Here is a 26722-nt window from a genome sequence, read left to right as displayed (position 1 = left end):
GTGGACCAGAGGGTTTACTTTCATCTCAGGGCACAAAACCTTAGAATTTTGGGGCCTGGAGAGGCAGATTAAGGTCATAGCTTGCCAAAATGATTTCAGAATGTCATGCCCGAGTCTCATTCTGTCGTTTCCATGTCTCCTAGGAGTCTCCCAAGATGCAGGCACCAACGACACCCAAGGATCTTCTCTCCACCAGGAATGAATTCCTCTCTGCCCTCCCCTACTACTTCCACCTCTGTCTCTGGCCTTTCCAGGCCATCTTGGTTCTTGTCCTCCGCGGCTGGATGCCTGCACCTGCGCAATGACTTTCCTGTAACGAGGATGAGAAGTTAAACCTATGAGCCCCCTGTTTTAGTGCATAAGGATTGGTGAGGACTAACTATTCCCCCTGGGATTGTGGAAATGAGCCAGTGATCTCCTCGGCACAAATCTGTCCTTTTATGCAAAATATTATTAGGTTTTCTAGAGCTCTGCCTCGATAAAAACCTTCCCTAATCCAGTACATTTCAATAGATGAAATGTCTGCTACTGCCAGCCTTTTCTCAATGCGAAAGTTTCTCTCTTTGGGGTTGACCATCCCGTCCGTGTCCTATGGACAGTTATAGTTTAAGTGATTCCACGTATTATCAAAACAACGAATCACAACATAAGCGATGGCAGAGGGGGGAGTGTCAGGCTCAGAAATCTCAGAAATGTCTCAGAAAGTATCTGCCCTAGAAAGATGGCTAAGGGGTGTGTGTGTGTGTGTGTGTCTCAGGGCTTTCCTAGTACCTTTGGAGGCAGGAGAATGATTCTCTAAGGAAGACAGAAGGAATTGCGGCCAGGCCGCTGTTAAGCCTTTAGCTCACTTACAGGCTCACGTGCAAGGCCTGAGCCTGGGAGAAGCGGTGACTGGGGCGAGTCTGCAAAGTCTCCCAGAGCCTGGCCGTTGGGGGGGCGGGAGACTTCTGGGGATCAGATGGCCGATCGCGAGCACCCCAGACTGGAGAGAGCGGTGGGGGCCCCTTCTACATCATCGTCACCCACACGTTAACTCAAGTCGGGGGCGGCGTCCTGGGTGCACATCGGAATCAGCTGGGGAGCTTTTGCGGGCGTGGACGCCTCGGGCCCTGGCGCAACCAGGTTTTCGAAGCTCCCCAGCTGGTTCTAATGTGCAACCAGGGTTGAGCCCCACCGGATTCGGGGGTCACCCCCACCCGGTTCATATGTGAACAAAGGGATCCAGGGCTGTGGATGGGGGCAAAGCCGCTCATCGCCGGCTGTCCCGGGTTCCGTGTCCCGGGCCTCAGTTTCTTCATCCGCACAATGGGTGACGACTAGGACCGCAAAGCCCCCTCCGGCCGCTTAACAGCTCGTTTCTGGAACGCGGATCGGCGCCCCCCAGGCCCCCTCTGTCTCCCACCCCCCACCCCCGGCTGCTCGGGCTCCCGCGCCCCTCGGGGCCCGCTGGGGTGGAGGGGGGTCCCGGCGGAAGGCGCCAGCGGCCCCTGCCGCCCCCGCACGCCCGCTGCCGGGTTCGGGCCCTGGCTGCGGGCGCACAAAGCCCCCGGCGCTGACGTCAGGGCCCCTCTCGGCGGCCGGCCCCCAGTGCAGGCGGAGCCGCGCCGCGCTCCCACCCCGGCCCCGGAGCCCGGAGCCAGCCGCCAGCCGCCAGCCGCCGGCCCAGCAGCGCAGCAGCCGGCCCGGAGCCCGGCCCGCGCACGTGCCCGCCGGCCCCGCAAACTTGTGCCACCGGCCCTGCCCGTCCCTGGGGAGCCCGAGCGCCCGTCTCCAGCCATGGGTAAGCCCGCGCGCCGGCCCCGCCCCGCTCAGGTGGGGCTCCTGGGCCACCCCGGCGGCCGGGGCGCGGCGCAGGTGTCCCGGACGCCCAGGTGCGCGGCCCTGCGCGGCGGTGGGGGCGCCTCCGCCCGGGGCGTGCGGCTCGCGGCAGGGCGGCCGCCGGTCTCCCCGGAGGGGCTGCGGAGAGCGCGGACGGGGCGTCCCGGGCGGCGGGCGCCGGCTCGCTTGGAAGGGTTGGCCGAGGGGAGCCCCTGGCTCGTTTGCCGGGACGCTGTCCCCGTCGCCCGGGCTCTCGGCTCCCGGGCCCGTCCTGTCCCGCCCTGCCGTCGTCCTCCTCTTGCCCTGAAGCCCAAGCCTGGGGTCCGCCGAGAGCTCGTCTGGGAATCGTGACCCTCGGGACCGGGGAGGGGGGAGGGGAGGAGGGACAGGATGGGACGGAGGGTCAGTCCCTCTTCATTGTCCCCTGTTCCCACCATCAAAATGCGGACCCGGGCGCAGGTGGGGGACGGTGTGCCGAGTGGACCCGAGTGCGGGCGGGGGCGGGGGCGGGGGGTCGACTAGTATCGGTGGAAGCCCAGTTCTGGACACCGGAGATCTCCAACCTGGCCCGGGGCGCACGCTGGGCGGCCGTAGGTTTCTTCCCGTCACCTCCTAACACCCCGAAATGCTGCCGTCAGCAACATGTCGTTAAGTGGGGACTCCATCGGGAGGGGAGCTCGGGACCTGCAAAGGTCGGAGAGCTGTGTTGGGGAAGGGGTTTCTCTCCCTGCTCCGTCGTCCTTCTCTAGTGGCAGCCAGACTGCAGCCGCAAGCGCCACAAAAGCCACAGACCGAAGAGCCCCGCCGAAGCATTCGGAATGAGGACCGCCGCGGGTTTAACCCTTGCGGGTTAATGGTCAGGGCTTGGGGATCCCTGCCCGTCCCCCATCCCCATCCGTGGCCTCTTCCCCGTCTGCATCCCTCTGCTACTGAGTGTGCGTGTGCGTGTGCGAGTGAGGGGGCGTAATTTTGTGCCGACTGTAATCTTGGTGAGGGACGGCAGGGAGAGCTGACTTTGAATTTAAAGGGAAGAGCAAAGAATTGTAGAAGGTAAATCTTCTTAAATTCACTCGGTGATCATCATATGAACGGAAACAAGGCCCTTAAATCCAGCAAGAACATTTCTTACCGAAAACCTAGGGGAGAGCTGGGATAAAATCTAGAAAGGGCGGAATGGCGTGACCCGTGACTCTGGTTCCTACTTCTCTTAGTGCCCCCACCTGAGTAGCCACATCACTCAATGCTCCCTTTTACTTATTAAGATTGTGTTTTTAAGTAATCTCTGTACTCAAGGTGGGGCTCGAACTCACAGTCCTGATATCAAGAATCCCCTGCTCCACCAACTGAGCCAGCCAGGCACCCCATACTGCTCTGCCCCCACCCCCCCCCCGCCTTTTATAATGCTCCCTTTTGTTTATTTATTTATTTTTTTAATGCTCCCTTTTAAATGAGGTTCATACACAAGAATCCGTTGGCTGCCGCTCAGCCTGGAACTATTTTGGCAATGTTGGGCGCAAAGATGTTGAAGTTACAGAGAAGTGCGGTATTGATGAAAGCATTACCTGATTTTCCTGAAATAAAGTTATTTCTGGTTTATTAACACTAGGTGTTAGCATCTGTACCGTTAGACCTCGAGGGGCCAATTCCCCCACCCCCGGGGCACCTTTTTGAGGATGGCTTTCACAGGTCCCGGGCTGCACCGGGGCCAGGCTTTAGTGTTTCAATAGGTGTGGAGGTTAGACACGGTTCTCATGAAGCCAGTGCCCAAACCAGAGGCCTGTTCTCAAGGAAGTACTTTGTGTCTCGACAATTGTTGGGTCTACACTTCAATTGCCAATTTATGTTAATTTGTGCATACCTCACTGGTTCTGGCAGTATCCTTGGTTTTAGTTTTTAGTTTTTACATACGACAACAAAAAAAAGTGCCCTTCATGCCAAAAGGAAACATACTGATTTCCTTTGGTGGAATCTTAGTAAATACGCCACAAGGCCATGAACTGGCCTTATTTTTCCAGATGTGTTTAATTACCCAACATACCCTTATGAATGTTTTAATTGAAATGATTTAATGCTGGGAAAATTCTCACCATTGGTGCGCTGAGTTGAGACTGTGGTTCTTACGCAAGTCACTTCCTTAACCTGGTATTAGTTCACTTACTGGTAAAAGGGGGTGAGGTTCCTGGAAATAAAAGCCCCCTTTGGACTCCAGTTTTAAGGCCTTCCATATCTTTCAGTTGAAAGGTAAAATACTGAGCAGTAGTGGTGCGTGCAGTTTTATCTTTCAGCGTGCCTTAAAACATGTTCTTGTTGAAGGAGTTGTGGTTTTCAGATGGCTTTGCTGAGATATAATTTACATTCCGCACAGTTTGCACATTTGAGTGTACAAAGCCCGTGATTTTTGGTGTGTTCAGAGTTGTGCCACCACCACCACCACCGCTAACAGTGTCCTGACCCTAAAAAGAAATCCTGTGCCCATTGGATGTCCCTCCCCATCGCACCCCCCTCTCCCCTGGCAACCACTAATCTACTTTCTGTATCTAGGGATTTGCCCATTCTGGACAGTTCCTGCAAATGCGGTGAGCCAATTGATGTTTGAAGTGCGTTTGACTATTCAGTAACTTTGGTTGTTTTGCACAATGGGAAGATGTTGATGTTTTGTTTGTATGCAGTACACCACCTAAGGGAGTGTGTTGAAACTAATTATTTCACTGGCTGAAGAGTTCCACATTGGGCTGTTGTGCGCGTGCACACCCACCCACACCCACCCACACACATTCCCAGCTTTTCTCAGGTTTTATATGTTGGGAATTCATGTTGCCTAACAATTTTTTAAAAAGTAATCTCTGTGTGCAACGGGGCTCAGACTCAGGACCCTGAGATCCAGAGTTCCATGCTCTAGGGGCTGTGCCAGCCAGGCACCCCCAGAATTATTATTCTGTTCCCTCACTCACAGGCCTGAAGACCTTAGCAACTGTGGAATCAATGTAATAACCTCTGATGGAGGCATTTGTGGAATATCCACCCTGCTTGAATGCGGATCATGTATCCAGAGAGAAATGCTTATTTTGTTTCATTTGTTGCCTATAATTTTAAATGAAAATTCCGTGTGAAATGATCGGAGACAGCAAAATAATTATTTTCAACCACTTTGTAGTAAGGAAGTTTTTTATGAGGATTATGAATTTAAACAGTCGTTGCACAAAATAGCATTACAAAAAACCTGGTTCAGAGCAGTTTAACTGGAATGTGCATACAAACCCTCTTTGATTTTGTCTAAAAAAAAAGGGGGGGGGGCAGTTTTTAATTCCATGGGCCTGGATGGGACCTGCGTTTCTGCATGTCTGGCAAGCTCCCGGGTGTGGGAGCTGGTGCTGCGGGTCCCCGGGTGAGGAAATTGAGGAAGAGCAGGGCAAGCCAGAGGCCATGTGTCTGCCCCAGAAACTCCACTAACTTGCTCTGTGATCTTAGGTAAATCATTTTGTCTTCTTGATCTCTATTTACTACAGAGTCAAAGGAGCTGATGAAGTTATTTCTTTGGGGGCTTACAGGTCTAAAGGGGTGTAATTTCAAAAAAAGAAAGGAGAAGGTAATGTTATGCTGAAAAAAATATAAGAAAACAGCTCCCTGATTGTTTCAACACTATTTGTTTCCATGAAGCCAGCATCACAGGAGTCATTTGTAGTAGGGCTGAATGCTGGCATCTTGGCATGTCCGCCAACAGGAATATTGGCCTTTCTCCAGGGAGCCTGGTGGAGGAAGCTGTGGTGCTTCCAGCTCTGGCTTTCCCCTCTTCTCCTCAGAGCCGGCGGCTCCAGGGAACCTTTCCTCACCCGGCACAGAGGGCCCAGATCACCTTCGGAGGCAAGACTCAGAAGGAAGCACCCTGAGGAACCATACAGGCATACATTCCCGTTTGGTTCTGGAAGTTCGCTCAGGAATTCAGACGCAATTGCAGACTAAGGAATGGTCTCCTGAGGAATAGCTGGGCAGGAAGTATTTCCAGAATGTGCCAGCCTCCCTCCCTGTGAGCGTCAAGATCTTACATTGAGCCCACCCTCAGGTCTTGGAGAGAGTTCCCTTTTAAGTCTCTGGATGTGCACTGAAATTTCAAATGACCCTCCTAGTCCAATAGCACAGGGTTATGTTTGTGACAGACAGGAAATAATTAGTGTATTTTTTGCTCCAGCAAAAGCATTGCCCAAACCACTTGACCCCTGCAAGGGTTTCCTAGAGATGATCCTGAGCCCCTGAGCCCTGGCACAAGCAGTTAGATGGTTGATTGCGAATGCCAAAGTGGTAAATCATCAGACGTGCCACATAGGTGTCTTAAAACATTCTATTTAACTTTAGACATTAATTTGCCAATATTTCTTTGTAGAGTCCAGGCCTTTGCTTTCATTGTGAGCCGTGGTTGGGATTCCTTGACGTCTCGCTTGCCCATCGATCACAGCCCAGGTTCATTGGCTTCTGATTTCCAGTTTCAGATTCTTCTAAAGTAGACTGAGAGCTTAAGGGCATCGAGAACCAGTCTGTGTGCAGAATGCTCTTATGTCCTCTACCCCGCACCCCTTAAGCCTTTACAATTGTCCTGTCCCTAGTTTTAGGCAACTATTTTTCCAAGTGACTCATTTTTAAGACTTGCCAAGGCCATGAGCTTGGGTTCCAAAGAAATAAAAGCTCTTTCTTTTGCACACGTTTTATTAGTCTGTGTGGTATGGAATTACATTTCATAATTATAGTAAGAAATACATAAATAGGTTTGGGAGCAAACACAACCGACTCTTAGGTACACGGTTCAGCTGGCGGCAGAAGGAGTCTATAGATGTCCTGCAGAATTGCCTCGAAGCCGAGTTCTGTGGACAGTGGTCAATACGGTTTACAAAAGGAGTAACTGGGCGGGTCCATGGGGTCAAGGCTAAGAGGACAGTTGCTACTGTATTTTCAAGCCAGTGTCATCCGTGTAATAACTTGAACGTTTTTCTGGTTACTGTTAGTTGACTGGTAAGTGTTTTTAATATGCCTTCTTTTCTGTTCAAATTCCTCAAGAGCAAAGATCATTTTATCCATGATTATATCCCAGTGTTCATTCAGATGATAGGCATATCGTCGGTGCTCCACAAATATCTGTTGAAAGGATGAGGGTTTTCTTGTATAAAATGTACTTTATTAAGGTCTATCCACATCATGAATGTATATAGGTCACAAAGTATGTACAATTATATGCATGTGTTGCAGAACTGAATAAACCACACCAAGTTAAACAGGGCAAATGACATTAATTATTGTTCTTTAATAATACCAACACTCCCAGCCCAGATTTTCACGGAATAACCGAATTCAGAGCTTGAAGATGCTGCAGAAGTAATTTGATTGCCCTAGGCAGACCGACACAAAGCCAATTTAAAGAGCAGTTTGAATGTTGTGTCATTACCTCCTTTGCCTTTAGCTTTTTCCTTTGGATGTCTTAAAATATTTTCCTGTCCTTGGTGAAAAGTGCTTCCCTCGTGGCAGATTTTTGAAGATCGGGGCAGCAGGGAGAGAAGCACTGTTGCGGCCGGATGCATCAGCGCCCCAGGACTAGAAGGTCACGCCGTCGAGTGTTTCCATTGCTTCCCGCAGTTGGCTGGACCGGGCGCCCACTGCCACTGGGCCACCAGCACTGGCCGAGCCCCGGGCGGGCAGGGGGACACACGGCCAGGCAGCCACCGACCGCGGGCTTTGGAGGCTGGTCAGGCAAGCCCGGGCCGGGCAGAGTCTAGACACAAAAAAATCAGCAAAACTGCCTTCTGTCCCGGGCACCTGGCCAGTCGGTAGAGCGTGTGGCCCTCGATCCCGGGGTTGTGAGTTCTAGTCCTACCCCACCTTAGGTGCAGAGATGACTTGGAAACACTAAAAAATGGGGCAGCCTGGGTGGCTCAGCGGTTTGGTGCCGCCTTCGGCCCAGGGCAGGATCCTGGAGACCCGGGATCGAGTCCCACATTGGGCTCCCTGCATGGAGCCTGCTTCTCTCTCTCTCTCTCTCTCTCATGAATAAATAAATTAAAAAAAAAAATAAACCCCCAAACTGAATTCCGTCCTCAAATCAGCACAGCCCTCTGGGAGAGACAGATGAACAATCATAATAGAAGTAAGTACAGCTCCTGTAGAGTAATTTCCTCTGTCCAAGGAAAATGAGGTTGGGGGGGTGTTGGGTGTTGGTATTTCAGAGTGGGGTTCCCTTGATTGGGGACTTGAAGGATGAGCAGGAAGAAGGGGCTGGTGTACAGATGTGCCCCTGGGTACAGGTGTGGGAGTGGGAGGAGGCGGGGCCAAGGAGGTGGGCGTGGCCTGAGCGTGGGTCGGGGAGGCCCACAGGAGGCCCAGGGCCCAGGTAAGAGCCAGGAAGAACTTCATGTCACCCTCTCGGTTGGAGAGGATTACCAGGGGGGTTTCAAGCAGGGAAGTGACAGTTGGAAGTGACAATCAGAGGAGATGAAAAAAAACATTGAGCGAGAGAATCATTAGTGTCTAATTGTAAAATCCCAAAAGGAAGTCTACCAGGAGTTCTGAGAAGGGTGAGATCCTGTAGCTTATGGGAAGCTTCTGGTGGAGAGTTGGATTTGAGGTGTTTTTGAGAAGAGTGGAAAGGCTTAGGGTTCCGTGGAAGAGAGGTAGGAGTGAGCATAGTTACTGGTGGAATCCAGAAGAAACCGGCTTGGCCTGGGCAGAGAGTGGGGGTGGGGAACAGTAGGATTTTAATGTCTAGAAGTAAAAACCGCTTACTTGGTTAGAAAACAAAATCTGCCAAAGGAAAAAGCACTTAAAGCTGATCTTTTAAATTTTTATTCTTAATGGCTCTGTGTAACCCTGTGTGTTTGAGCTCGGTCTGACAAGACGGAAAGGATGTGGAGTTAGAGTTACTGTTTGGCATTCGGTTGCCTGTTTGTTTTCTGTAAGACTGTTACATTCTACTTTCTTGATTTTTTTTTTTTTAACACTAACACAGCAAGAGGGAGCACAAGCAGGGGTAGCGAGAGGGAGAGGGAGAGGGAGAAGCAGAACCCCTGCTCAGCAGGGAGCTGGCCGTGGGGCTCAATCCCAAGACTCTGGGATCAGGACCTGAGCTGAAAGGCAGACACTTAACCGACTGAGCCACCCAGGTGCCCCTCTACTGTCTTCTTTGAACAGCTGGAGACAGATACTGAAATAAAAGAAGTCTCCTTTCCTTCCCTTTCTTTTTTTCTTTTATTAGAGATTTCATTTTTTTATTTTTTAGATTTTATTCATTTATTCATGAGAGACAGAGTCAGAGACACAGGCAGAGGGAGAAGCGGGCTCCATGTGGAGCCCGATGTGGGACTCGATCCTGGGTCTTCAGGATCACACCCTGGGCCGAAGGCAGGAGCCAAACCACGGAGCCACTGGGGCTGCCCATTATTAGAGATTTTAAAGTGATCTCTATAACCAACGTGGGGCCTGGAACTCACAACTCTGACGTCAAGCGTCCTATGCTCTACCAACTGAGCCAGCGAGGCACCCCTCCTTCCCTCTCAGGTGTACTCTTCGAGCGAGTTTTCTCAGCCTCAGCCCTGTTGACATTTGGGGGCTGGATCATTCCTTGTCGTGAAGGGCTGTTCGGTGCATCATAGGATATTTAGGAGCATCCCTGGTGTCCCCCCGCGACGTGCTAGTAACGCTCTCCTTGTGACAACCAGAAATGTCTCCAGATGTGGCCAAATAACCATCAGTGAGGGGCAGAACCACCCATGTTGAGAACCCCTGCTCGAGAATACGAGGGATCGAAACCTCTTGTGCTTCACAGTATTCTGAAATCTCAGTAGGGCGTCATTGAGGACTTAGCTCACAGTACCTTTGCTGAACAGGAAGATCTCTGGTTGAAAGGATGCTTGATCTTTCTAGCTGAAGGAAGGTTTTGTCTTGGTTTTTGTTTTTGTTTTTAGCCTTTTTTCCATATCATCAGAGACTCTGGAGATAAAATGGGGACCCTTGCAGACCGCCTGGTTCACTCTTTCCTGGGAGTAAAATGGTAACTAAACCATCTCATAAATGAGACCAAACGCCCCTGAGAATAGAGAGTGCCCGGTTCCTTGGTAATTTGCTCCACTGTTCAGCGCACTGTAGCTCTGAAAGGCCTGAAATCTATAGGAAATTGGTCTTGCTTATTAAAATCGCTTTCATCATCTTTTGAGCTCTTCATTAAGTAGAGAGACATCAAGGATCCAGTCCCATTTTTTTAATATCCTTAATTACCCTGATGGCCTTTCCATATTTAGAATTCATCTCCTTAGCTATAATCAAATCTACCCAGATTAAGCCTTGAAGGCAACCTTCCTGCACGTTCTGTCCTGTGCCGTCCTGTCCTTAGGGTCTGTAGCCATGACTTTCATGACCTTTTTCCGTGTGTCTGAGACATGCAGGTATTGGTTGCACAGGGAGGGACCCATTTGCCCTTGTGGCCCACGCAGCTCCTTCCCCACAGCCGCAGATTGCCCTGCACCCCCCTCCCTCCGTGTCCCCCCTGCTCCCCAACCCCGCCGGAGACCCTCACTTGGTCTGTTCGGAGAGGTTTGTTGATTGATTGATTGATCGATTGATTGATTGTTCAGAGAGCTTTGAGCACACTCGGAAACTAGTTCCAGGGTAAAAAGCGCAAGAACGTCGGAAGGGACGGTTAGAAGGGGCGGTTAGAAGGGGCCTAGGAAACTGGCTGTTCTGGATGTGCATCGGGTGCCTCTGTTAGGTTTAGGAACGTGAGGTTTCACAACCCCCTGAAAAGAATGTTCAACCGGGGGGCTCTGTAACGGCAGCTTGGATTCAGGCATCTGCTCTTCACACAAGGAGCAAAGGATGGAGAGATGTAATTAGCCAAGACATTCAAACCCTTAAGAGAACTTTATTTGATGCAGCACTTTATTTTATATTTTCCTTTTAGTTTTCTCATGTGGCATATTCTGACAGTTTCCATGGTAAACGAAACAGAATTCAGAACGTTAAGGAGATGGATTTCCATTTCATGAATTATTACCGTTTTTGCAAAGCCAGTGTCCTGGATTACCAAAAACCGGTTTGAGCTCTGTTATATAATGGTATCGTCACGAATACTTTTAGATGTTTTGTAAGAGGCACGGGTATCATAAAAATCGTTTAAGAATTTGCTATTGAGGGATCCCTGGGTGGTGCAGTGGTTTGGCGCCTGCCTTTGGCCCAGGGCGCGATCCTGGAGACCCGGGATTGAATCCCACATCGGGCTCCCGATGCATGGAGCCTGCTTCTCCCTCTGCCTGTGTCTCTGCCTCTCTCTCTCTCTCTCTGACTATCATGAATAAATAAAAATTAAAAAAAAATTTGCTATTGAAGTATAACAAGTGCACAAAAAGCAAGCAAACCGCAAGCATACAGCTTGGTAAATTTTAACCAACCTAACCGGCATGTAGATGAAGCAGCGGAACATAACCAGCGCTGCAGAAACCACCCCCCCACCCCACAAGCTCCCTTTGAGGCACCCCGACCAAGGGTAATCACTCCTAATTTCTGCCAACATAGTTTTGCCTGTTTTTCCACTTTATATAAATGGAACCATACAGGATAAACCCTTAGGTCTGGCAGCTTTTGATCACCATTAATAACATGATTTTAAAACTCGAGGATGTTTTCTGTCTGAGAAATAGGCCTCCGTCTAAATCACTAGGGGTAAAAGCACTTATTAAATGCCTTTGTATGTAGAGGTGTGCTAGGGAGTCCATAAACCGCTGGTTCCTCCCCTCTGTTTTATTTATTTTTATTTTTTTAAGTTTTATTTATTTATTCATGAAACACACAGAGAAAGAGAGAGAGAGAGAGAGGCAGAGACACAGGCAGAGGGAGAAGCAGGCCCCATGCAGGGAGCCTGATGCGGGACTCGATCCCGGGACCCCAGGATCACGCCCTGAGCCGAAGGCAGATGCTCAATCAGTGAGCCACCCAGGCGTCCCCTCCCCTCCATTTTAAGTGGAAAACATTGACACAGCAGGTGTGAGAAGGCCTTTGAAAATAATTGATGAGCCAGGAGACAAGTACATGAAAAACATGCATATGGCTGAAGAGATTACAGGGATAAGGTAGCCCCATTATCTCCCTGGGAAATGGAAAGTGCACGATGGCAGGGTTGTAAATAAGGGGTGGTTGTAGATGTTGCATATTTATTCAGGGTCCGATCAATGTAACTATTTTATGGCCTCGAGCTATAAGGATCTAACAGTTGTTGAGACCCCCCTCCCAATTCGTTTCCTGAAGAAGATGGAGTTTTAAGAATTGTCTAAATTAGGGACGCCTGGATGGCGGAGTCGGTTGGGCATCTGACTTGGTTTCGGCTCAAGTCACGGTCTCGGGATCGGGGGATCGAGCCCCGTATCAGGCTCTGTGTTCAGTACGGATTCTGCTTGAGGTTCTCCCTCTCCCTCTGCCCCTCCTGCTCATGCTCTCACCCTTGCTCCCTCTAAAATAAGTAAATCTTAAAAAAAAAAAAAGAAAAGAAAAGAAAAGAAAATAATTGTCCAAATTAACAGTAGCTAGTGAACGGTTGGCTGTTCCCAGCACAATGCAAGGCTGGTTGGCAAAGGGTTGGAAGCCGGAGATGATTTCTGGTTTTCATCCCGAAAAGTTTTAGAAGCAGATACAAAAGTGTTTTTGCTAAATGAGCTTCTTGTGCTGTTTGGACGTAGGTAATAATCTGCCTTCATTCCTTCATTGAGGAGCTTTGTCCTCCTTGTGACTGAAGTAATGATGTCGTCAGCAGAACGAATGCTTTGTCGTCACATGGAGCTGGCTATAAATCAAAGTGTCAGTGCTGCTTCCTGAGTAGTGGCATCGCTTTACGCTGCCACCAGCAGGGCACGGACATGCGTTTCTCTGTATCTTCACCAGCGTTTGCAGTTGTCAGCCGTGTTTAATTTCTCAAAAATCTGAGAGCTACGACGTGGTGTTTCATTGTTTTTTTTTTTTTTTTTTTTTTTTTTTTTTTTTATTGGAATTCCCTAAACAGGTTGAAACTTTTCGGTAGGTTATTGGCCATTTGGGTTTTCTCTTTCCATTCATATCCTTGGCTTTTTTTTGGTTGTTGTTGTTTTTTTAAAAATTTTAAGTGACTACTTAAAATGTGGGGCTTGAACTCATGACCCCGAGATCAAGAGTCGCAGGCTCTACTAACCCAACCAGCCAGGCGCCCCGTATCCTTGTTTTTTTCTTACTGGTGTATAATGATTCTTTATACATTCTGGAGACCAATCCTTGGTTAAATGCGTCCTCAATGTCCTCTTCCTCTCTGGTTAATCTTTTAGCTTTGTGGAATGTATCTTTTGTTGTACTGAATTTTTTTTTATTATAATAAACCCTAATGAATCTTTCCCTTTATTCTTTTATGATTTGTGCTCTTTATTTTTGCCTTGTTTTAAAATTGCTCCTATCTCCAAGGTCATGAAGATGTTCTTCTATTCTTCTATATTTTCTTGTAAAGTTTTTTTTAAGTATTTAAAAAAATACTTAAATACTTTTCATTTCTCAGTCTTTATTCTATTGGGATTTTAGTTTTTTGGTATAAGTATGAGATAAAAATCAATGTTTATATTCTCTATGCAGAAGCTACCATGTACTTAATGGCTCATCCTTTCCTCACTGATTTTTATATAATACCTTCTCTCATGTTTTAAATTTCCCTACTGTAAGTGTGTGTACATCTCTGGACTCTGTCCTGTTTCTTGGCCCTGTTTTGCCGTCTGTGTGCGAAGAGTACACCATCCTGTTTGTTGTAGGTGTATAATAAGCCTGAGTATCTCCTAGGAGAATTATTCTCCTCTTGCTCTTCTTTAAAAGTGCCCGAGATAGTCTTAGTTTTTTGTTTTTCCTTTTTGGTGTACTTTTGGAATAAGCTTTTCATGTTCCACAAACATCCCCGGTAGGATTTTGAGTGGGATTACAGTGAATTTATAGCATAATTTTCATGATAGTGTATTTACCATGTTGAACCTTCCACTTGTATACATAATACAGCTCTTCATACAATTAGATCTTTTATATTCCCCAGTACTGTTTTCACACACCTTTATTTTTTGTTATTTTTCACTTTTTAAAAGATTTTATTTATTTATTCATGAGAGACACACAGAGAAAGGCAGAGGGAGAAGCAGGCTCCCTGCGGGGAGCCCGATGCTGTACTTGATCCCAGGGCCCCAGGATCATGACCTGAACCGAAGGCAGATGCTCAACCACTGAGCCACCCAGGCATCCCTTCGCACACCTTTAAAAAAAATCTATTAAAGGTGTCTCCTAGTTTTTGTGGGCCCCCCCCCCACCCAGGGAAACAGTAAATCAATTGGTGTCAAATCTAGTTGCATGGGATGTAATGGTTTCCTTCCATAGACCTGTGGATTCTGAAGGTATAACGTAATGGATGCATTTGTTCAGATTATAGAATCTGTAGGGGGAGGCGGATTCTCAGCCATCACTCACCTGCCAGGTCGTAAGATCCAAAGTGAAGTGGGGTATTTCTACATGAACTGACCCTCGCCATGCTGTAATAAGATCAGATAATAAAACCTTCGATATGTTAGGATGTGGATTTCTTCTAAAAGAAAAATATGACCCAGTTGGCTCCATTACAAAGACCAAGTTTATATCCAGGATACAAACTCTTTAGTTGAAAGAGAAGGAAGAAAGGCCAATTTTCCACTCATCGGTGAGGGCGATGCAGCTAAGGTAACCCTGGAGTGGTTTAAGCATCACTCTTGTGTTGGAGTGTTACTTCCACATTTGGTGGTGTTACTTGAGAAAAGGAACTTTTTCATGGTCGACTCAAGCTTACCTAGTTCTCCTAAGTAGTTTAATGGAAAACTTTTCCTGGAATATTTTTGCACCCTGTGAAGAGGAGGCCAGCACTGGGTTGGAGAGCGAGCTTGATTTATTCCAGAAAGTGGTTTATTCAGCCGTCAAATGAGATTATGTGTGCGGCTGTTACCCATCACTTCACAGAAATATTCCTCTACGAGGCCTCAAACTTTTGTTTATTTATTTGGAGGCAACAGCGATCACAAACTTGAAATCCCCTAGGACATATTTGGAAATGCGATTTTTAATAGAGGGTTGTTACTCCCTTACTGCTGCTAATGGCCAGAACAAAACTGGACTGTCGGACGGTTTCTACATACTGCCTGCCCTCCCTGGGCACCATCCCCCACCAACCAACCAACACACACGCGCACACACCTCCATACATTTACTTTTATTCTTTAAAGTTTTTACTTATTAATTTTCAAGTAATCTCTACACCGAATATGGGGCTTGAACTCATGACCCCCAGATCAAGAGTGGCATGCTCTACCAACTGAGCTGGCCAGGCGCCACCTTGGGTAGGGGAGCCTACTTAGAAAAAACAAACAAAACACCAGCTCCATACATTGAGATTTGAGTGAAAAGGTCTGCTCAGGAGAATCCGTTCTTTTTTTTTTTAATTTTTTTTTTTAATTTTTTTATTTTAGGAGAATCCATTCTTAAAATTCTCCTCTTTTTGGCACGCATGCTTGTCTTGGTCCCTCCATGTAGAAACTCTAGAATCTAAAATTGAAATCTAAATTCGATGTGAAATTAATTTTTTGTCATCTCATGTTTGCATTTAAGGGATTTGAACGAAAATGGTGGTCTTTCTAGTCTGTGAGCGAATTGCGATTTCCTCAGCCTAGCAAGACAAGTTGAGATGGCACTAAAAGGAGAACTAAAACCTCTGATCAAAGTAACCATGACATGGAGTGGGTCTGTTGAAACCACTGCTTGGCTGGAGGCTTGAAGACCTCTGACTAGCCGCCTGGGCAGGCTCTTTCCTCGGGGCTCGGAGGTCACGTTTGGCAAGTCAGAGCCTCACTCGTTTAGGGACTGGTGAGCTGTGGAGGCCTCAGATTCTTTAGGAAGCAACAGGTTATTTTGTGATCCAAGAGTCTGTCAGTCCGAGGGTTACGCTCTAGGGTCCATTTTACCCCTCAGGGGACAGTTGGCAATGTCTGCAGACCTTTTTTGGTGACTACACCGGGGGTGTGGAGGTCCTCCTGGCGTCTGGTGGGTGGAGGCCAGAGATGCTGCTAAGCATTCTGCAGTGCCAGGACCTGCCCCTCCCCAAAGGGTCACCTGGACCCCATTGTGAAGAGTGCCAAGGTGGGGGGACACAGACTTCGCCTGAACTTTGGAAGTCATGAAAGACCATCTTTGCAGACCTTTAAGACCTAATAGGCTGTGGGAAGGTTTGGGTTTGGGGCTGACAATAGAGCAAGGGACAGTAGATAGCAAATAAAGGGACTCAGGTGTAGGAGTTGCCAGGTTCAGGAGGAGCCTTTCTGAAGGGGAACCTTGAGGACAGGCCTCTCTGATGGGACAAACCTGGTCCTGACCCGAACCCAGGTTAACTCAGCTGATGTCCGATGAATTCATACGATAATCAAGACTCACTTCATGATGAGAATAGTGAGATGCGATCACATGTATGATGTGAAATGGATCACAAGTGATTAGATTGGGAAAATTCTTTTTGCCCAAGAGGTTTTATGATTTTGTTAGACCAGCCTCCTCTCTAGCAAACTCTCTGATACTCATGTAACAAAGAAGAGCATAGAACACTGAAGTGAACCAATTATTTTTTCATTCACCATTTCATTTCAAGCAATAAGTTTAACCTTTTAATTTGGTTCTGAGAGCTGCTAATGAAGAGTACAGTGGTTGACTTAGTATCTTATTTCCCTGACTTCCCCAATCTTTGGTCAAGGTCTTGGGTTGAGACACATGAGATAGGCAATATTTGACCATTCTGCATCCAGTCTGGCATATTCATATGGTTCAGTCTCATGCAGCCTGGCTGTCCAACAAGCTAGAAGGAAGGTAAAGGCCTGAATGTTCCCTCCCCAGAGCCACCCACTTCCTGGACTGCTGTGAGACCAAAGAAGTCCCCGTTCATTTCTTTCTTTTTTTTTTTCCCTGAAACTTTGCAGATGGTGGCTATGGCCTCCTTCTGATTTGTCTCCCAAGGGCTCTGGCTTTTTCATGATCCCATGGTCCTGGGATTGAGCCCCGGGTTGGGCTCCCTGCTCAGCAGGGAGTCTGCTTCTCTTTCTCTCTCTCTCTCTCTCCCTCACTCTGCCTCTTCCTATTATTCGTTCTCTGTCTCTCAAATAAATAAAATCTTAAAAAAAAAAAAAAGTTCGGGCAGCCCCCGTGGCTCAGTGGTTTAGTGCCACCTTTAGCTCAGGGCATGATCCTGGGGACCCCAGGATCGAGTCCCATGTTGGGCTCCCTGCATGGAGCCTGCTTCTCCCTCTGCCTGTGTCTCTGCCTCTCTCTCTCTCTCTCTCTCTCTGCATGTGTCTCTTATGAATAAATAAAATCTATAAAAAATATTAAAAAAAAAGAGTTCATCCTCTTGACAAGTAATCAGAACACTGTTTATTATAGTATTTATATTTGGAAGCAGGTGTTTATTCCTAGCAGTATTATCTTTTTTTTTTTTTAAGATTTTATTTATTTATTCATGATGGAGAGAGAGAAAAGCAGAGACACAGGCAGGGGAAGAAGCAGGCTCCATGCAGGGAGCTTGACGTGGGACTCGATCCCGGGACTCCAGGATCACGCCCTGGGCTGAAGGCGGCGCTAAACCGCTGAGCCACTGGGCTGCCCTTATCTCTTTTTTTTTTAATTGAAGTTTGATTCGCCAGCATAGAGTATAACACCCAGTGCCCAGCAGGATTATCAAACAGAACTCCTAGAGGCCTATACTGAGGGCCCAGAAGCCCGTCCCGCCGCCCCACCTGCAGCCCCCTGGCCTGCTCCCTCCGGCCGCCGTCCCCCGCAGCCCTGTACCCCTGTCTGAAATGTCTGCGATCCATCAAAGGTTTGGCCTCTTGACCCTCCTGCGAAACCAGAGCGTCTGGGTGGCCTCTCCGAGTAGGTAAGTGGAGGGAGAGGAGAAGTTCCAGCAGGAAGGACTGGGGGAGAGAACTCTTGTCCCACTGCAGATCGTGTTCCCCGGGATGTGGCGGGTGACTGTGCCTCCTTCCCCTCCCCGAGGAGGTGTCCCCCGAGTGCCGCAAGGAGGCCTGAGGTCTCGTCCGGTGTCAGGGCTGCAGCGCCGCCTGGGCAGAAAGAGCCGCGGGTGGGTGCCCGCAGGTGGGTGCCCGCAGGTGGGTGCCCGCGGGTGGGTGCGCAGGCCCGCTGGCTCAACCTCACCGGAGGCGCTGTCTGAGCCCTAGCCTGGCTTACCCGCCTGCTTCTGAGTTCTCATCGCGCACACTCACCGGCCAAGTGCGGTTGTGAGAACAAGAGCCACGGTGGCGAGTGACAGTGACATGCCCCCCGGCCCGGCCAAGGAGTCTGCAGGATGCTGCCCCGCCCCCCCACCTGTGAGCACTGAAATCACAGTAGCCGTTGAAAGCAGAGCAACAGAAACGTGTTCAAGAGGGCATTTTCTTCTATTTTTTAAAAAATTTTATTTATTGGGGATCCCTGGGTGGCCCAGTGGTTTAGCGCCTGCCTTTGGCCCGGGGCCTGATCCTGGAGACCTGGGGTCGAGTCCCACGTCGGGCTCCCCGCGTGGAGCCTGCTTCTCCCTCTGCCTGTGTCTCTGCCTCTCTCTCTCTCTATCATAAACAAATAAATAAATAAAATAAATCTTTTAAAAACATTTATTTATTCATGAGCGACACAGAGAGAGAGAGAGGGGCAGAGACACCGGCCCGGGGAGAAGCAGGCTTCACGCGGGGAGCCCGACGCAGGACTCCATCCTGAGACCCCGGGATCACACCCTGAGCCAAAGGCAGGTGCTCAACCACTGAGCCCCGCCAGGCGGTCCAGGGGCACTTTCTGAACGTAGCAAATTATCATTCATCATTGAATGCAATTAAGAAAGTCGAGATGGTTGGTAATGCAACGGATCGGAACCACGAGTTAGGTCACAGGATCAACCGCAGGCGGTGCCAGTAACTATCATGACCTAATGCAGCGGCAGCATGGGTGCTTCATCCCTTGGAAGCCTGGTGACCCCTTCACGCGAACCCCGGACATTAAGATGTTGCTCAAATACCTTACGTAGTTGAGGGTTTTTTTGTTTTTTGTTTTTGTTTTTGTTTTTTTTTCCTCCCCCCTCTGTTTTTGTTTTTTTAAAGATTTTATTTATTCATGAGAGACACAGCGAGAAAGAGAGAGAGGCAGAGACACAGGCAGGGGGAGAAGCAGGCTCCGTGCAGGGAGCCCGACGTGGGACTCGATCCCGGGACTCCAGGATCGCACCCTGGGCTGAAGGCAGCGCTAAACCGCTGCGCCACCCGGGCTGCCCTGTAGTTGAGTTTTAAAGATTTTATTTATTTGAGAGAGAGAGAGAGAGCATGAGCTTGGGGCAGAGGGAGAAGCAGACTCCTCTCTGAGCAGGGAGCCCCATGTGGGGGGCTCGATCCCCGAACCCCAGGATCAGGACCTGAGCCGAAGGCGGATGCTTCACCGGCCGAGCCACCCAGGCGCCCCCGTAGTTGAGCCTTAAATGGAAAGCCTTAATTATTTCTGTGATTGTATTACCTATGAATACTCCACTTTAGGGTGCAGGAGATAAGGTGTATGTTATTGTTGCCATGGTAACTGCACTTAAAATGGCAGGCCGCTGCTTACTTGATTGAAAAATTGCTTTATTGCCATAAAAATCCCTCCATGTCATTTTCTCAGGTCCAGTAAGTCACTCCTCATGTAACATCACATAGTATTTTTGAGAAATACCAGAGGTTGTTACTATGAAGCACTGAAGTTCTTTTAAAGTCTATCATTGAAAAAAAATGGGAGTATTTCCACATTGCTTGTTTGTGTCCTTGCCATGTTTAACTGAGTGAAACAACCTGAACGGATTGTTTCTAGATCCTTGAGGGACCCAGGGATACACTGTAGTTGAGCTCAGGACGGGGTAGCTTCAGTGCACAGCTCCTGAGGCGGAGGCGCCCACTTTCCCTGGAGCCTCCCCAACACCTGCTTCCATCCGGACGCAGTGTCCTGCGGGTCCCCTTAGAGCCCGTCTGCCACCTAATTGACATTTTTTGGAGCTGGAACCTCCTTAAAGCACGCACATACCTGCCCACACCCACAAGTTAATAAACGAATACGAACTCAAGGGGCGCCCTACTAGGCCTTGGTTTCCGTGCAAGGGCCTGGGGTGGGTGCCCGGTGCCCGAGGGCCTCGGCTCCTCCTGTGTGGACTGGGCTTTGGAGCATCTGTTGGCCACTCCGTCTTTTTATACTTAGACTGTTTTTGCAAATGACTGAGGCTTCCAGAACATTTCAGATTCTGCCTAAGTGGAGAGTCACAATTTATGTAGACATATTCGTGCACAGATTGCATTCCCTATCCACCCTGGGGATATAACCATGTCCCTTTTTGGAGACAGAGGCAGTGACCATGCGGTCCCTCTCTTTTATACCCACCCATTCCAGAAACTTGGGGTGTCCTGTGAGCTGCTCTTTTTTTTTTTTTTCCATTTCTGCCTCTCTGGAAATCTTTCATTAGCAGAGTGTTTGTATTTTTATGTGAGCATCTTTTTTTGGTGGCTCAAATAAGCTCCCTTGGTCAGTGAGAAGATAAAATTACAATTGGGAGCCGCAGGAGGCAGGTCTAGAGACTGCTGCCTTAGGTGCCCTTCCGGCTCTGTCCCCACGTGTCACATCGCCCCCCCTTGGGGTTGGGCCAGAGCAGCTGAAAATCCTGCTGGGCCTTTCAGAGCCCCTTAGGGGATGTTTAGGCGGCAGATGCACTTAATCGTTAGGTTCATTACAAATGCAAGAGAATAAGCTTTGACAAGGTTTTGAACTTGGGACAGAGGCACTTTATTTTTATGAATCAACTTGGTTTTCATGGAAATCCGAATATATGTGTGTATCAATGACAAAGAAATAGAGACCCCCCCAACACAATCCCCCCCCAGCACAATACATATACACATACCCATTTTATATAAAATGGATATGTTTTACATAACACGTGTGTGTAGACAGACATGCGTGCATATCCACATCACGTGTATAAGCTACATATCTGTTGTATACATACGTGGTATATACACATGTGTGCACACTTATATGATACATATACACACTTTGGGGGGAGGAACGATTTTCTACCCTTCGAGGCTCTTCAGGCTGCTTTAAGAATTAAGTTGACATGAAGCCAGTGAACAGGAGAAAAATCAAACCAAAGTTTAATATCATGTGTATTTTCCTTTTTTTTTTAATTTATTTATTTATGAGAGAGAGAGACACACACACACACACACACACACACACACACACAGAGAGAGAGAGAGAGAGAGGCGGAGACACAGGCAGAGGGAGAAGCAGGCTCCATGCAGGGAGCCTGAGGTGGGATTCGATCCCAGATCTCCAGGATCAGGCCCTGGGCCAAAGGCAGGCACTAAACCGCTGAGCCACCCGGGCTGCCCTCATGTGTATTTTCCGTATACAGGAGACCCAGGAACACTGAGCAACTCCCCCAAATGGCTGAGGCCACCACCTTAAATAAGCATCTTCAGCCAAAGATGAGAGATTGGGCAGCCCGGGGGCTCAGCGGTTTAGCGCCTGCCTTGGGCCCAAGCCAGGGCCTGATCCTGGAGACCCGGGATCGAGTCCCACGTCGGGCTCCCTGTGTGGAGCCTGCTTCTCCCTCTGCCTGTGTCTCTGCCTCTCTCTCTCTGTGTCTCTCATGAATAAATAAATACAAAAAATCTTAAAAAAAAAAAAAAAAAGAAAAAACAAAACAAAAGAGGAGAGATGTCGCAGGTGGGGGACCCGTTCTGGGAGGTCACCAGGCAAAGCACAGTAAACAAGGGTAGTGTTGTTATGCAGATTGATAAGAGTTTCTAGAGATTCAGTCATCCCCCCTTCTCCCCAGTGCCCCCTTACAGATGGAGATTTCCCTAACACATGTAAATATCCCTTACAAAAGGGTAAATTCTTGCTTTTCAGAGCTTCTCCTGTGTTTACAGTTTCTTAAAAAAAAAAAAAAAAAAAAAAAAAAGGCAGCCTAAAATAATGTGTCAAAGAAGCCTATCTGGGATTGGCACAATTTGCTTCCCTACAACATACGCACGTATAAAAGCTTCACTGCGCCCTTGCTGTGCGTAGGCTTTATTCTCAGTGCGTCACCTGTGTCACCCAGTGGAATCGCCACCATTTCACAGATACCACCACTGAGGTCACCGAGCCAGGAGGTGGCTATGCCCCTGTTTGGACCTGAGCACTCTGGCTTCCCCTCCGTCTTCCTCACCTCTTCTTGATGCAGGTGGTGCAGTCAATATCCGCTAATGGTAAGGTTGGTTTTGTCTGTTGGGTGTTGGTGCTTATAACCCCAAGGGACCTTCAGCTGGGTTGGGGGTGGACATGGAGAGTGCCCTTTCTCTGATTCATTTTCTTCTGCCGGTGCAGGAAGGGGGACAGGGAAACCTGTTGTTCATTTGTCCTAATGATCTCAATGGCGACACGCTTTTGATGATGGGTTAGGTTTTTAAAAGTGGTCACAGGGGCGCCTGGGTGGCCCAGTGGTTGAGAGTCTGTCTCCAGCTCAAGGCCTGGGATGGAGTCCCACATTGGGCTCCCCACAGGGAGCCTGCTTCTCCCTCTGCCTGTGTCTCTGCCTCTCTCTCTCTCTGTGACTATCATGAATAAATAAATAAAAACTTAAACATTTAAAAAAAGTGGTCACAGTCAACTGGGCCATTTCCAGTGAGAAAGATGAGTGACCCAACTGGAAGACTGCCATTTTGGAGACCCCATGAAAATAAGGTAAATCGCTTATCCTCTCTGAAGATACTTTGGAAGCACCATTGGATGCCACGTGACTTGGAAGAGCAGTTCTTTGTATACTTCTGTAATTATTTTTTTTTTGATAGAGCAAAACATAATTTTGTTACTTCGTTATACTAATTAGCTGGGATATAGATTTATCTACTATAATGGAACACCCCCCCCCAAATACGAATGATAATGTGTGGGTACTAGAAGTTTTCAACCTTCTGATGTAAAAATCCCAGCTGGTATGGTGGATCTCCTCCAAAAAGGGTTCAGAGGTGTAGGCTCTGTTCTATCATATTTAAGACTTGGCTTCCTTTTCGTGGTCCAAGATGGTCACTGCAGCTCCGGCCATCACCTTTGCGTTCCTGCTAAGAGGACGAGGAATAGGTTGGGCAGGCTTTCTAACGCCATTCTGTGGAAGTTGCATGTGTCACTTCCTTTCATATCCGCATGGCCAGAACTTAGTCATACGTCCACACCTAACTGCAAGTGATGCTGGGAAGCCAGCTAAAAATACTCTTACTGTAGAAGAGGGCAATAGATAGTGGGGAAAACAGGCAGTAGTGTCTGCCATACTTATATATTAAAAGAAGTAAAATTGGTGAAAATGTATAATATAAACTTTCAGAGTTTTAAAAATCTCAAAGGTTGTCATAATTCAATTTTCCTTTCAGAATAGTGACACACTTGGCCATCCAGGCTTCATATTCCTATTATAAATATTTTTAAAAATCCGTGTAGCTGAAGTTAGAACTATTACTACATCCACGATGGAGAAAAGGAGGAGCTTTTGGAGCGGTTGATAGGGTTAACACATTTTTGAATAGAAATGCTCTTGTTTTGTGAAATGTTCCAAAGTTAAGACTGTAAACAAGATAGAACAAGAAGATACTGCAATGTTTGTTAACATTGGAACACTATGTTAGAGGGTTGGCTCACCCCCTACTTTTGGTTCGCATTTTGGCCGGTGTAAATTGAGGAAGCACACATTTTATGAACATAAAATTATGCCATTTTGAAGTTGCCTCCAACATCGCGACGACCCTACCTCAGGGTCCGGTGTGGTGGTCTGGAGAGAACAGAAGGACTGGCCTCTCCTGGGAATACTTAGCGTCCCCCTAATGTTACAAGCATACAGCTTTCAGTGCTTCAACTTTGGATTATAAGTATTTAATACTTCTATCTAAATAAAAGTAAGCTAGATCCTCTGTTTTCCTCTCACTAATGTCAAAGATGGATCCAGTTGGGATCATGTTGCTGATCCCGTATGGGGTTTTGTTTGGGCCAAGATGTAGAAACAAAATGAATGGATGAGAAAGTGGGAAGTTTTCATCGTCCTCTTACAGTGACCATCTGGGGAGCCACTTTTAAATAATCCAAGCAGGACCAAGCATTGGAAGTCATGGCTCTGTGACGGTCTTAAAGTGCTCCCTCCTTCCACTGGTGACAGCCGAATTCTTTCTTTGTGTCTTCAGTCTCTTTTGCCTTCACGTTACTGGCTTCCCCATGTAGGTGATTTTTTTTTTTTTTTAAAGATTTTTATTTGTTGGGATCCCTGGCTGGCGCAGCGGTTTGGCGCCTGCCTTTGGCCCAGGGCGCGATCCTGGCGACTCGGGATCGAGTCCCACGTCGAGCTCCCTGCATGGAGCCTGCTTCTCCCTCTGCCTGTGTCGCTGCCTCTCTCTCTCTCTCTCTCTGTGACTCTCATGAATAAATAAATAAAATCTTAAAAAAAAAGATTTTTATTTGTTTATTCATGAGAGACAGAGAGAGAGAGAGAGGGGTAGAGACAGAGGCAGAGGGAGAAGCAGGCTCCATGTGGGGAGCCCGACGTGGGACTCGATCCCAGGTCCCCAGTATCACACCTTGGGCCAAAGGCAGACCCCAAACCGCTGAGCCACCCAGGTAGATGATCCTTCTAATTAAATGTTTTTTTCGAATATAAAAGAATACTGACCTCCTTCCAGTTGTGTCTGTCAAAAGGATTGCTTCAAAGGCATCTCTTCTGCTGCTTAATTGTATAAACTTTTTTTTTTTTTAAGACTTTTTTATTTATTCATGAGAGACAGAGGCAGAGACCCAGCCAGAGGGAGAAGCAGGCTCCCCTCCGGGAACCCGATGTTGGGACTCAATCCCAGGACCCCGGGGTCACGCCCTGGGCTGAAGGCAGATGCTCCACCACTGAGCCACCCAGGTGCCCTGTATAAACTTCTTATAAACATGCATCCTAAAGAGCACAAGTAATGGGAGGGGGTCAGGTGATGGGGGGGGGGGGGGTTGCTGCAGCCTGTTTCCACAGCTCGATTTTAGATGCTAATAAAGCATTCTGTGTACACACTGTTTTCCACGGCTACAGGGTGACAGGGTGACAGCGGTGAAGTCTCTGGTTGGTTCAGCATTGCTTTGCTCCCTGAGCCATAGAGAAACTGCAGGATTGTCTTTCAAGGAGAGCAGTGCATCGCAGCATTCGAGTGTATAAGTAGGAGGCCAACATTTCGGATTTTATTCTTAGACTTCATATGGATGAGGCCTAGGGCTCTTTGGTAAGGTTGTTGGTCTCCGCCTTGGCCTCGGCCTTCAGAGGCTGGGAAGGAAAATGAGGGCGGACAAGGAAGTCAGAGAGCCTCGGGGCAGGCTCCTGGTGGGCAAGTGTCCCAGTGGTTTCCCCCCCCCCCCCAATCAGGACACCCTTCCCAGCTCTTGGGAGCCAGCTGCGTCCTCAGCGAGCGGGGAAACAGGCAATGGCCTTTCCTCGGCAAATATTGCCCTTGACTTGACTCCATTTCGTGAGTCACCCGTTCCAGTCTCCAGCCGAGCCTGCCGTGCTGATTTTGCCGGGCAAAGACCCTGGGAGATCACGGAACTCCCGCTTGTGCAAACCCCAAGCCCCTCGCTGGCCTTTTATTTCAATAGGGCTGGAGCCGGGCTGCTGAGCTGTTAAATGAGCCCGGAGGCTGAGCCTGGAAACGCATTTGGTTTGCAAAATAATTGCAAGAGGCGAAAATGAGGGAGAAAATGAGGGACCTTCGTGGCCGTGGCCAGGCCGCAGTGCTTCCAATAGGATGGTCGCTAGCTATTTCCATTTGAATTCATTTAAATGCAATTAAATTCAGTTCTTTAGACACATTGGCCGCATTTAAAATGCTCAACAGTGACACGTGGCGAGGGGCTACCCCTCCTGGACGACAGCAATCTAGCGGTCACGTCCTTGCAGAAAGTTCTCTTGGCCAGTGCGGGCCTGCACGTAGGCCCCTGAGAAAGCCTGGTCCGGGTCGGCAAGGAGGCGGCTTGGGGCCGAAGCCAGCAGAGGATTCTGCTCTGAATCGAGCCTTAAAAGCGGTGCGGTGTTGGCTTCAGCGGACGTGCGGACGCCACAAGCACTCCTTCTGTGTGTTTGCGGGCGTCACGAGGCCCCCACGACCATCTGATGTCACAGCGCCGTTTTGCGGTGTAGAGCGGGGACTCGGGGCCCAGCCTGCCGGAGTTAGATTCCAGTTACCTAGCGGAGCGCCGCTCTGGGCCTGCACGGTCCACTCTGAAACACAGGGACAATGAAGTTTCTGTGAGATCGAGTGGTCAGTGGTTGTATTTGTATAAAGAGCACAGAGCAATACTTGGCTCACAGAAAATTCTCAGCTATTATTCTCATCATCATCCCCAATAACCTAAGCAGTCGATTAACACATATTTTGTATAGGTATTATATACTTCTTGAAGTATGCTAGAGAAGAGGACATGTTACTGAGAAAAATCATAAGGAAAAGACTACATTTCTAGCACTGTATTTAAAAAAAAAATCCCCGTATGAGTGCACCCCTGCAGTTCAGACTCCTGTTGTTCAAGGATCAACTGTGTTATTATTTCATATACAGAGAGTCTAAGGTGCCATCACGTGTTTTTTTGTTACAAATGATGTTTTCAGCTTGCTGGCGTGTTCTTTGTTCTTGTTTTTGTTTTTAACCTCTTTGCAACGTGTTGCTCTACCTGAATATAAATAGGCCACATTGTCCCTTCTTAATGCCGGTGTCGTCCTGCATTAATGAAGCCCGTTTGGAGAATACTTAGAACCGGCATTCTCAAG

General features: G+C 48.3%; 1 protein-coding gene across 3 annotated transcripts in view; it reads left to right on the top strand.

The window, feature by feature from the left end:
- The first annotated feature begins 1553 nt into the window (after positions 1 to 1553).
- The window catches only part of GPM6B (glycoprotein M6B), a 160053-nt gene continuing 134884 nt past the window's right edge, over positions 1554 to 26722 (top strand). For 2 of the 3 annotated variants that reach the window (XM_025436860.3, XM_035711325.2), the window contains exon 1: positions 1554 to 1780. In XM_025436860.3, the coding sequence (XP_025292645.1) occupies positions 1777 to 1780 (4 nt within the window). In that variant the 5' untranslated portion in view covers positions 1554 to 1776. Of the gene's footprint in view, positions 1781 to 22111; positions 22158 to 26722 lie in introns of those variants that run through there. The other variant, XM_049107378.1, reaches the window with a different exon arrangement.

This window comes from Canis lupus, chromosome X (genome assembly GCF_003254725.2).
Source record: "Canis lupus dingo isolate Sandy chromosome X, ASM325472v2, whole genome shotgun sequence".
NCBI lineage: Eukaryota > Metazoa > Chordata > Mammalia > Carnivora > Canidae > Canis > Canis lupus.
This window is presented reverse-complemented; position numbering and strand designations above follow the sequence as displayed.